The sequence below is a fragment of the Meleagris gallopavo genome, chromosome 1, assembly GCF_905368555.1.
Source record: "Meleagris gallopavo chromosome 1, MGAL_WU_HG_1.1, whole genome shotgun sequence".
Classification (NCBI taxonomy): domain Eukaryota; kingdom Metazoa; phylum Chordata; class Aves; order Galliformes; family Phasianidae; genus Meleagris; species Meleagris gallopavo.
In genome coordinates, this window is record NC_139404.1 from 115,941,660 (window position 1) to 115,954,508 (window position 12,849).

At 37.0% G+C, this 12,849-nt stretch overlaps 1 protein-coding gene across 2 annotated transcripts in view; it reads right to left on the reverse strand.

Moving 5' to 3' along the window:
• POLA1 (DNA polymerase alpha 1, catalytic subunit) overlaps nucleotides 1-12,849 on the reverse strand; it is a 191,101-nt gene that overhangs the window by 106,329 nt on the left and 71,923 nt on the right. For both annotated transcript variants that reach the window (XM_019622071.3, XM_085210462.1), the window contains exons 27-32: nucleotides 12,678-12,710; nucleotides 11,002-11,094; nucleotides 10,327-10,532; nucleotides 8,912-9,044; nucleotides 8,192-8,323; nucleotides 4,488-4,662 (exon numbers count right to left, since the gene is read on the reverse strand). In XM_019622071.3, coding sequence (XP_019477616.2) covers nucleotides 4,488-4,662; nucleotides 8,192-8,323; nucleotides 8,912-9,044; nucleotides 10,327-10,532; nucleotides 11,002-11,094; nucleotides 12,678-12,710 — 772 coding nt within the window. The remainder of the gene's footprint in view (nucleotides 1-4,487; nucleotides 4,663-8,191; nucleotides 8,324-8,911; nucleotides 9,045-10,326; nucleotides 10,533-11,001; nucleotides 11,095-12,677; nucleotides 12,711-12,849) is intronic.

Below are 12,849 nucleotides of genomic sequence, written 5' to 3' on the forward strand. Positions count from 1 at the left end.
AACAAACAAAAAAGTGAAAGAATCGCCAAGTTCCAGCTCTGAAGGAAACACTCAGATAACAAAAGCGCTATCACTTTTTTCCACTGTTTTTTTTTTTATTTATTTTTTATTTTTTAAACAAAGCCTGAGGGTTGCTAGCTTGCTTCTCCACGGATTCTGTGTTTTAAAGGCAGGTTTGCCGGAAAGCACCGAAGTTTCCCGGCCCGAGGCCCGGCTCCAGGCGCTCCGTGACACGGCGCAAAGAGTGTGCGGTGCTGCCACCCAGAGGCCCGGCCGCGCCTAACTTCCCTGCTAGGCTCCAAGCCGGGGCGGCAAAGACGTTCTGGCTTTACATTTTGTCAGCCTTACGTGAAAGGGATCCTCCCGCTCCTGGAAGGAAGATGCTTCACCGGACTGCCTTCCCAGCTGTGGTGTGCTACACTAAGCAAGCATACGGACAGGCAGCTCCCTGCACCTAAAGCAGCTCAGTTAGGCTCCAGCAATCCTCTCAGTGCTCAGTCTCGTTAAGGCAGCCCTGCTCTGCTCGCAATTCTGACTGCAAGTCACACTCCAGGGGCTCCGCTTCCCCCAGCTGTGAAGGGATCCCTCCACTCCTGCACACAGACCTGCAGGTGACAACCTCCCCTGCGTTCCAACCATCGCAGTTAGGGCACCTCTTCTCCAAAAACTACACAAAAAACACAAACCTATGGATAGAGAGTCTGAGCATCCAAGTTCATCTACAGCATTCCAAAGAAAAAGACTACGAACAGCAAAATTCATACAGTTTAGAGTTGACTAGTTCACTGTCATGTGCTTTTGCATTGCTTTAATCTTCATTTCCACCACCATGCTCTTGTTTCACTGCCTCGGGTGAAAAAAGCAAGAAGGAATACAGAGAAGCAAGAAAGCAAGAAAGAATACAGAACCTTGCACAGCTCCTATGTGCCACCAGGCAAGTGCAACTGCTCTGGTTTTTGTCAGGAATGCCCACCTGGGCAACTGCTAACTGGTAATGGAACCTACTAAATTATTCTAGGAAGAGGAAAGATAGACTCAGTACCACAAGTTGGAGGGAATCTTCTTCAAAAAAAGAGTTAACATGCAGATTCTGGCTTTAGAAAGTGGCGTTTGGAAGCGCTCATAACAACAAGCTTCAGAAGGACCCAGCAATGACCACCAAAAATTAGATGACCTTCCTATGAAATACCCAAACATCAGCCATCTTACAGAGCACCCACATGCACATCTGCTTGTAAAGCAGCAGCGTATATCTCTTTCAGAAGTCCATGAAACAGCCTAAGACAAAATTCCTTTTCAGCAGCCAGTAGCTTCTGCATTTTACAGGAATGGATGTTATGCAGGAACAGCTACGAAAAGCCCATGGTTGACCGACTGCTTCCACGATGTGTAGGTATTTCTGACATCACAGAAACAACAGAGGATTTCTCTTTGAGATCATGAGAAGTATCTACCTAACAACAACAAAGCCTACTTTAAATATGTTAAGAGAAGCGTTCTGCCAATAGAGTTATTTTTGTTTAAAAGCTATGGAAAGCTTCAAGATGACGCGAGTTCTCCAAGCAGTGAAAATGATCACATTTATTGACTCTTATTTTCATCAGATTTCACACTTTACTTATCCTCTGAAAACCCAACAATCCTCATCTTTGTCACTGCTTTTCCCTGAGAACTTCAAGAAAAAGACAGGGCAGGAGTATGCCCATGAGTTTCTCATTTTTAGAAACAATGAATTTCCAATCTCTGAAAGGCCAGGCAGACCTCCTACAATGTCCGAAAACAGAAGACAATTTTCAGCTTGATTCCATAGTGAATGAATGTGACATTTAAAGAGCTCTCTGCAATTTTTAGGTGTGGTTATTTGCTTTTGTTCTTCAGTGTCTAAAATAGCTTAGTTAAAATAACTTAGTTGGAGCACAGACAGAACAAGGAACTTTTCATCTTTCTGCTGCGAGCCAAGTTTTCCTAAGTTGAGCTCAATTTTATGTACTTAGACTAACACGAAGACTTGTCAATTAAACATACACCTTATGAAGAGATGCTGTTAAATATGAAACCAAGAATGCTACGGTCATTCTCCCCATACGGACACATATTCTACATATCACAATAAATCGCATCAGGGTACACACAAATGAGAACACAACCACGTTTCAGCCCACAGATACAACATCTAGGTTGAACAGTAGCTTTCTTCTTCAGAACAGAAAAACATTCTGTTTTGCAAAAAAGGATAAGGAAAATAACAAGAATTTGGCTGGTTAACAATAAAAATACTACCTAAAAAGTCTAACTGAACACAAAGCAACAATGCACTTACTAAACTCAGCTCTAGTCTTGGACACTTGAATCTACTTTCCATTTCTTTGAAACAAGCATACTGGACTATCCCTCTAATAATGTTAGAAAAAAAGTAGAAAAATAACTTCAACTTGCAACAATTAAGTACAACTGATAAAGTGCTGCATGTAAACACCTAAGTAGAGCAACAGTTGTGAGAAAGACCTGATTTCACCTTCAAGCTCAAGTTATGCACTCCCAAGAAAACAAAGCTGGAGATGGAGATAATGTTTTTAGCGTGGTCAACTGAGTGCATTTCACATCTAAGATTGTAATAAGACATATACAGGTTTTCAGATTAACAACTGTGGACTGTTAATAAACTATCAGCTGCATTATGCTATTACAGACAATAAACATTTTCGTCTTGAAAGTTCTATAGAACTTTTGTTCTATAGAACAAAAATCAGCATAGGCATCTGCAAACAGTACATGCTATCAAGTGGCATACAGGTCTTAAGATCTGGGCACTTAACTTAGGTGCCTGCAGGGAGCCAGTCTTTCATGAGAATCTAACCTGTTGTGAATAAGGAACAACTCTAAATTTGAGCCTAACTCAACAGAACTAATAATCTTTGCAAAATAAAATAAATTACCTTCAGAAATCTAAATCTCTCATCTAAAAAAACATGCAATTTTACTTCATCTTATAAAATTTTAGCATATGTAATCCTGTTTGACTTTCTCAGATTTGCATAGCACATAGCTGGCTCTTGACATGAAGGGAAAGTTGCATACTGAGGCCCTGCCACATGAACAGAATGATCTGTATGGACAGCCTGCACTTGTGAAGTAGGGCTGACACCTCTTGAAAGCATTAGAGACGCAACACCAACACCTACAAGACACAGCCTTGCAATCAAACGGCCACATTTGTGGTCATGCCTATGCTCCCAGAGCAAGAAAAACATCCACATCCTCCTTCCCCACTCCCACCTTTTTTTTTTTTTTCTTTATTTGAAACCGAGATGGAAAAAGCTGATTGTCTTGGGAGATGAGGACCTTTCATGGCAATCACACTTCTTGAGAAGCTGCAAGACTTAACTGCACACATTTTAAATGCAAACCATAAACCCCACAACGAGGAGGACCATCTCTAAGTAAGGAAGCTACAGAGATGCCTTGTCCAGGTAAACAATCCTGATGAGCAAGACACTGCCTGTTGGTTTTAAGTGACCAGTTCTTGGACCTTGGCCATCTCTGATACATAATGCTCAGGTCCAAGTCTTCTTTTAAAGATTAGCAAGATTAACAGCTTCTTCCATGTCGTTGAGTAACAGTTCTAAAACCTGACAGACTAGGTGTGGGAGATCTCAAAATTTCTGTTTATCAAAGAGATCATGCCTGTTGGTGAGTCATTTTCAGGGAGGAAACAACACAAAAAAAGGTTACGGGGAAAGAATTATATTTTCAGGGAAAGATGTCTGAATGAATGGTAAAACATTTTTCAACACCTGTCCCTCTTTCTAGGTAAAAAGCCTAGGGGATACAAAAGACAATCAGAACTGGTATAAAAATATCTTTACTTTAACATTCTCTTAAAAGCACAAACAACTCTAACAAGGGCAATTCCCTGTTGCTCATTTTAATAAAAACTGCTGATTTCATGGCTCACTGGCATTACTCACATTTTTTTATAGCGCCTTTTTTTGGCTGTTTGCCTGAACAGTATGAATTAATGAAGACTTACTAACATTTTGTTTCTATTAGCTAGTAGGTCAGTTCTAGCAAAAAAAGTCCTTAATTACACACTACTAAAAATTGTATCCTTTCAGTACAATTATGACTGGTTTTTCAAGAGAGTGCTAGAGAGTGCATACTCCAGAGAACTACTTCAGTAGCTTAAGAAAATCCTAGAAACATGTAACAGTAAATGAACACCATCAGCACTGTCATATGAACATAAAATATTTGCAATTCTGAAAAAGAATTATAAGATTCCGTTCATGCTAATAAGTACTTCCTGAAAAATGTTGCTCTGCTGTAGTCATACAAAACCACAATCCAAACTGCTTTCTATAGACTGTATAACACATGCTATTGTTCACTGTAGAAGCACTAATTTTCGGAAGCATTTATGAAATACACATTTAAACTCCTCACTTTGTCTCTTAATTCCTTGAATAAACTGAAGTTAGAATACTTACCTAACCACGTTGCAATAAGAACAGAATCAATTCCCTCTATAGGTTCACATATTCTAGCAACTACTGGATGTATTTGCTGTGACAAATAGTATTGAGTATCAATAGTAAGATTGTCTTGCTTTTGCAACTGTTCTGGAGCATATGCTCGCTGGCTGGCACTGAGATTTGATCCATCCTAAGACAAGAGACACATATGAAAGAGTGTGAAAAGTAACATCGACATTCAGTCTATACAAAGGATCAAGCTTCAAATATTATGTATTATTTTAACAAAAAATTGTTACACAATCACCCTTTTGGTTGATTTATTATGTATCCAATACAAATCCAACAGTGCTTAAAAAAAAAAAACTGCGCTGCTGATGCTGGCATCAACTAGCAAGTTCAAGAATGTAAATCCAGCTTGTGTTATTGCAGCCTACACGTGCAAATCAGTAAGAGTAGACAGAGTAAACAGTTCCATCTGTCAATTCTGAAATGCACAATGAAGACACATTGTAACTATCAGCCCAGTTAAAAATATGCAGAGGGCATGCATTTTGGATTCACTTTGTACTAAACTGGCATTATCATTTTGCACAACAAGCAAATCCCAAGTCCTGGATATTAAAACTATATCTGTTTTGCTAGGAAATGTATGCTCTTTGATTCTATAAATAAACAAATTAAAATGAATCGCTAGAGAAGGACCACCGTTCATTGTCATGTGAATTATCAGACAGTGGAATAGTATCAATTTGAAAGAGTAAAAAATACTGAAAGAAACAAATGGTGACATCTCAAGCCAAAAAAGAAATACCACTCAGAGGTTTGGAGTATATTCCACTCTTTAATGGAATGCAACTTATTTTGTCTGTAGAATCACGCGACCAGTTCACAACTTCACTAGTAAATTTTATTTTTCACGTGTATTACAATTCTAGAGTAGAAATTAAAGCAGTATTTTAACAAATATTCAGTAATACAAGCAAACCTTAACAATGGGGTAGGGGGAAGTGGATGACTAAAGCTTATTTCTTGCTAAGTGCAAGAAATCCTTTTGTCTATTTTGTTTTTTTTTTTAATAAAATTGACTCATTGACACATTATATCTCAATTTTTCTGTTAAGACAAGATACAGGCTTCAATAGGGTCAGCAACCATGGACTGAAAACTCATCACTATTAAAGACAGACTGCAAGCCATTGGTCCCTCCTCCTCCTTTCAGACAACTTAGTATTCAGAACAAAATTAATTTAGGACTATTCAGCTCATCCAGCTGCTTTGCAAAAATAATTGTAATGCGATTCCTTCAGCTCCTTCTTTCAACAAGTACATTCTTCTCTTGTATTGTGCCACTGCTCAGCCATACCAATAGTCCAGCTCTCAGAAGTCTTGGCAGCTTCCTCATGCTGGGCTAAGGACTCTCAATTAAATATAAATCAGTATCATTCGGTTTTTAAAGATAAAGGAGCTGAAATATTAGGCCAGTGTAGAAATCACATTGCCAAGCCCATCCATTTTGCATAAGAGATCCTTTGGCCCGTGTAATCCAACCTATATATTTTTTTTCTTTTTAAAGGAAATCTGAAGTAGAATATATATTTGTGAGATAATTATATACAAGTCACTCATGCCAGTACTTAGCAACTAAGAGGTGTGTGCTTCCTAACACTTTTTAAACATTTAAAACAGTCACACCAAACATCCAAAAATTAAGCATGATCAACAACTGTGACTCCAGAACATCCCTCTGCCGTGAAACAGCAAATAATGCGTGACATACATTCCACACATGTCACCTAGTTCTTCTACGTTCCCTTAGCACATGCTGTAGACAGTACCACCTAAGGAAGAACACTAACTGCTTCCAGTCTTCATCAGCAGAATTCAGCCTGCTGCTCTTTAAAGGCATAGACACATAGACACACAGTTTCTGGCCATCTTGTTTCAGAACAAAGTGCTAAATATTAAGCAATGGTCTAACACATGGTATGATCACTAACATCATATTGATATTAAATTAAACTAGGAGGAGGCTTACTGAATTTTACTGTAACAACTGTACGTCCTAGGACAAGCAAAATTTACCAGCAGGCAGCGAAGACGACAAGGATAGAAAACGGACTCACTCAAGATTCATTTAGCAGAAAGCAGCCTCAGAGTAATTCCACAACAGTTCCCTACAGAACTTCATCAGGTGAACCAGCAGAGAGAAAGAAACTATGCCTGTTTTCTAAGGTGAAAACCACTACTGACAATAAGGAACATCAAATAAAAAGCGAATCCTAAGCATTCTTCAACTAGTTGTATAGGACTCTGAACAAACTTTCATCAAGAAAGTCTCTTCCCTTTGTTATGGGTTTTATACCCCCTTTTTCTTGAGTTTACACTCAGATTCAGAGTAAGGAGAACACTGTGGAGAAATGGCTGGAAAAGAACAGTCAACTCAACAATAATGAGAGGGGAATGGGTTAAAAGATAAATATGCGTTCCACTGCGGTGTGAGTTATGCTTCACACAGAAGGGTGTTGTAATCTCTTCCCACTTGCATGTAGAAAGGAGCATGGCACGTTCCTCCCATTGAACCACACACCCAAACACACTCATGCCATGTTCACAATGGTATTTTTGAATATCTTCCAGCAAGCAGCTTAATTTCAGAGTAAAGGAATGTGACTAAATGTCAGACTAGACTCCTTGAAGAGTCACAGTGTATGCAATGAAGTGTATGTATATATATTTATACGCAGACACATTTAAGGAGTTTCTTGGTAGTATTTTGGGGAGTGGAAGGAGCTAGTGATTGAATTCTATTCAATTCAATGTTCCAATGATGTTCCAATTTACAACATCTTTGCAGAAGGAAAAAAGAGTATCATGTTGAATCAACAAAACAAAACAGTAGTATAGGGTTGAGAAGAAAATAATTCTCTAACCAATAGGAAAGTTGAATAAAATTTGTAAAGATGTATTAAACGCACATTTGACACCATTACAGTGTCATATTTAGATAGTGCACCCAAATTTTTTGCAAAGAAAGCTCAAAAAAATGTCATCACTGTAGAAAACTGGAAAATATGTCTTTACTGCAAGATATACAAAAACAAGCAACCACTTCATTGTTCCAGCTGCCACTAAGATGACATCATCTTCTGACGTTTTAAAAGCATTTACAAGATAAATACCCGAAAACAGAAAGCTCTTCAAAGTCCTCAGCCTAACCAACAGTTATTGAATCTGGCACTACCTCTACGAATTGAAAAGACACAAGCTGAGACCAGAATGATGATTATAACATTTAACCACTGTCACCAAAGAACTTTCCAAGAATGACAGGTTTTTCACCACCAGAATATTTTTCTCCTCAGAATAAGTATATGATGTTTCCTTTAAAATTAAGGTATTAATATTATTAACAGAAATTAATTCATTGAAATTTTATAAGTCACTATATGGAGATGGCCAGATGAACTGAATTGAATGTTAAGGTGGTTTTTCGTTGTTTTTTGTTTGTTTGTTTTTTGTTTTGTTTTTTAAGAAAAAAAAATTTAAATTTAGAAAGCAAAAAAACCATCAAATTCAGTACAGAAAACTGACCATTTTAAACTACCATGTAATCTCACTACAAAGAAACATCAAAACATTCTTTTCCAGGAGTTGGTTTTCCTTGTTGTCTCTGAAGACTGTATGTTGTATTTAGCTATAAATAATGACATTTTTACCTGACAAATGATGTATGACACTGTATCTCCTGCCTTCACCTTTCGGCCTCCTTGAGAATTTATCCACATGGCAACGTGCACATGTGGTAAGCTTTTTTTGTCGGGATAATCCTGTGGATCTTTTGTCAATGCCTAAGAGATCAAAGAAGGAAACAAAAATATAACTATAAGAGAAGTATTTTACTTCAGTGATGGGCAACTCAGAACTTTAAGAGGCAAGATTATGTAGCAGCTATCTTCACTTATCTACTATTCACTAGGACATTTACAACACACATGCACAAACACACAAAATATGTGAAAACTGTAATACAAGTGTTTTCCAGACATTAAGCTTTAGGTAACTAGTCATACATACTTTTAAAATGTTGTTATTAATAGAATGAGAGGATGTTTTTAGAATTACTGTTCAAAAAGGCATTGTAGTGAAAATGTCATAGTCCAAAACTGAAATATAATGGAATTGTGTTAAAAATAAACTAGGTGAAAGCTGAAAGCATTGTGCAAAATAGAAAAATACCAGGTCTTGATCATGTTTTCAATCAACTCAACTCAAATGGGTGCAAATGAAAAGATTCACCTCAGAATTCTTTGTGAGAGCTTCATATCCACTCCTGTTATTTCATGGTGTCATAAGGACCAGAAAGACTTTTATCAAGAGTCAGTATCAAGAACAGTAAAGCTTTACTGAGGCACAAAAGAGTTGTAGACTTCATTTACCTTATTTATTTCAAACTGATTTACTGGGATCTGGCCATTGATCACATTTTCTCCAATTTCTATAAGCCGCCTTTGAATATTTTCCACAATAACATCTCGGGGCTGATCAGAAAGAATCTGGCCAATTACATAGCTGCAAAAAACAGTTCAGAAGAAAAGAAAAGCTTAAAATAAACAAAACAAAGACAATGCAATAAACAAATTCCTCGCTTCCCAGGGTTACCTCTGCAAGCTAAAGAACCTGAAGATGAAGTCTGATCCAAAATTTAGAGAAATTTGCCAAGATATTTCCTGTCTTGTTTTATTTTATTTATTCACTCATTTACTAAAAGCAAATTATTGTAAATAGTTCTAACGTTTAGCAGTGATTTGGAACTGTCGAGACCAACTAGCTTCTGTTTTCTGTTCCTGTTTTATTTTGGCATTTATTATTCTTTACCAGGTATCTACAAGGGGCAAGGAGGGAGCTGGAGAGAAGAGAACATACAAAGTTAAAGTAAGCAAAGTCTTGCCTATTTCTGTATGTGGTTGGAAGATCTGCCAGCTGCAGAAGAGTTAGTCACTAAAGAACACTCTCAAACATTTGTATAGCTTTAATTACTAATACATTCCTAGCTTGGAAAAATTTGCTTCTATTATGATGCATCTTTTCTTAGAAAATGCAAGTCTTAAGAACAGTAAGCAAGTGTGTGGTGTATTTTTACAAATGTAAAAAAGTATTCATTTTTGGATACATTTGAACCACAATTTATTTAAGTCTTCAAGACACAGTATGCAGTGTAAGTTGAGTCAGTCCCCTGATCACCACCTCTTCATCCACTGCAGTTTTTTCTTAAAAGTATTATTTTCATTGAAGTTAAGCACAAGAATGTAAAAATTCATAAATCATCAATCCGTTATCCATCATAATGAAGTATCAGAAGAATCTCAATGAAAAATGGAAGAGAATCAGTCCTTAATGAAGAGATCTTTTCTCTTACACTTTTCAGATTGCACACAATACACTTTCAGCTTTAAAAGATGCTGAGAGAGCTGACCATCAGTATCCTTAACCATTCTTGAAAAAAATCTGAACCTGTGACTCCAAACTATAATAGCACCTACCATTTTCACAAGATTCCAGCTGTGGTTATTAAGCTACATACATAAAACTGCAGCAAATCAAATGCACAGATTCCACAGAAGGTATAAAAGCAGTTAGTAGAACCAGGGACATCTGAACTTGCACAAGCATAATCTGTTACTGGTGCCAAAGTGTAACGTTTACCATTTCCTACAAAAAATCAGTGAAGACACTCTAACACTGATGTTAGCTACTAGTCTATCGGGTTCAGGACATAGCCACATGATACCAAATGTTTATGAACCACATAGTGCTTGAAACAGCAAAAAGACAACAACGCAAAGAAACTCACTTTCCAGTTTCTTTTGCAAGATCACACCAGTCTCTTCGGACTATATCCAACCCTTTCAGTTCTTGTTTAGTCACATATTTCCCATCCCCTGTTGGTTCCACAGTAAGGGCAGCATATTTCTTCTTCTTTAACAGTAGCAAGGACTTGAAGACTCCATCAATATCAATCTCCAGCAATTTATACAACTTGTTCACTTCACTTTTGATCTGTGAATGTACCAATATTAAAACCAAATGCAACACCTTAGAAACTGTGAACAAATTTAAATTTCATGAAGATAAGTATCATTTTTAAGTTAAAAACAAGTAACACTACACACTGTGTGTTTACATACATGTTTTAAAGACTCAGTAGAAGCAGTTGTGAAATCAATGAAATTAGAATTAGTTGTAGAAACAAGCATTAAAGTTAAGATTCATCTTTTAGCTTCCTAAGGAATTACCGTCTGCCACATCCACCTCCATATAAAACCAGACAGTGTATGGAAGCACAGGTCAGAACACAACCTTGCAAATACCAGACTCTGGGACTTTTTATTAGGGCAGTTACTCCACCAGCCTCTCAAATAAATTACACAAGGGATTTCAGAGTAGGAACAGGTAGAAGATGGTTACTTACAATACAGAAATAGCTTTATTAAAAGAAATTTAAAAAGAAAGAAAAAATAGTCCCTACCTTGTTCCCCAGCTTGAAGACTTCATCCAAATTGGTGCTGTTAGTGTTTATCATAATGGAATCTGTGTCTCCATAAATCACTTCAAGATTCATCTAGATGAAACAAATTGTTTTGAAAACTAAATCCACTCTATTTCTTTCAAGTCTCCTCAGTTTCAAGACTCAAGGAGATCACTGTCCATATATCATTTCTTAAATACTAAAGAGTAGAAAAATGTAAATTTTTACTGCAAAGTCTGTACATTTCATTATGACACATTTGAATTCAAAGAGAAAAATGAAACAAACCACTGTTACGCTAAAAACAACTCAGCATTCAGTTGCATACTGGATACTATAAGTAGTTAAAATTTTACCATGTGAATATTGGAAAAATAAGGAATTGAACAGTTCTACTCTTGAGAAACAAGAGGAATTCTAATTACCAATAAGTTTGGATTGTCAGGACACAAGAAGTTCATTTAGATTCAAAAAGACTGCAGGACATGTTCATGCTCTTCAGATAAGACATTTAGCCAATAGGTTTTAAGTATAATACCACAGTTAGGTATCCAACTTCATTTGTGGTCATCACAATACTATTGCAAAAAAGCCACTCTGGAGTACAAACCAACTCCAAAACAAAAAAAGCTTCAGCAAACAGTTTGGAGATACTTCACTCAACAGAAGCATTGATTAATAGATACAGAAAATAACAATACCACAGTATTGTCTAGTTTAGGCTGCTGTTCTTTCATATTTGTTCAAAATATGCATATATTTTAAGATTCCTGTCTTACACTCCCATCTTTTTACTTCTGCTCTAATTCAGTCACTGGTGTCGGTCCTCCCCTGGCCAGTAGATCTTCCAGAGAGCCAAGACTGCCTTCTGGATAATGATGTAGCCACCATGATTCAAAATTTTTTTTAACCCTCAAGTTCAACAACTGAACAATTGCAGCTGGAGATGAATACAAACACCTACTCGATTTCTTCTCTTTGACTGACTTTCTGCCCTTCCTATTACCTCTCATTCTGATCCATGTAGCAAACACCCCACTCACAGAAGACTGTATTCAAACAACAACCAGACTTTTCATAATCAAGAGTGACTGTAGGATAATGGAGCAAATTCTGGACAAAATGAATCACATGAAATGCACCTGAGGTGCACATGAAAGACACAGCAAGGAACTGAAAAGAAAAACTGTCACTACCAGTAAATGTCACCAAAACATGGTCAGATGCATTCAATGACATGGTATTAACATGAAAAGTGAGAACCTAATGTCTCCATTGGTGAAGAATCAATGCAGCTATAAAAACCACAGCATGGCTATGTCCATGTTAAACTCCATAGTCAGAAAAACACCCCGTGACAGAGTTTAAAGGATGCCAAAAAATAAACCATAATAAAACACTAGAACACATAATGTAACAGGTCTATGAGTAAACTCTAATTAGCACTGTTGCTAATTTGCTTGAAACAGTTGCACACAGGCTTCAAGCAGGGACTAGATCATATCTGTGGTAGGAAAAGAAAAAAGCTATAATCCATTAGGAAGGATTACATTTGTAAACTAGGCATCCTAAGATGTGATTTCAGGTCTATTTGGGTTACAGTTCTCTTGGAATAAAAAAAATTCACCAGGTGTGCTCTTTAAGGGTTGTTGTTTAATGAAAATGCTCAGCATTACCTTTTGCACCATCTCCTTGGTATGCATCAAAATCTGAAATGAAAAAAAATAATCAAAGATTAGCATATGATATAATTACAAGCTAACGTGTGCAAACATATCCATTAGGTTGCTAATTCCAAATGCTCTCACCTTTCAAAACAAAGCAAACCACCTCTCTCCTGGCAACACA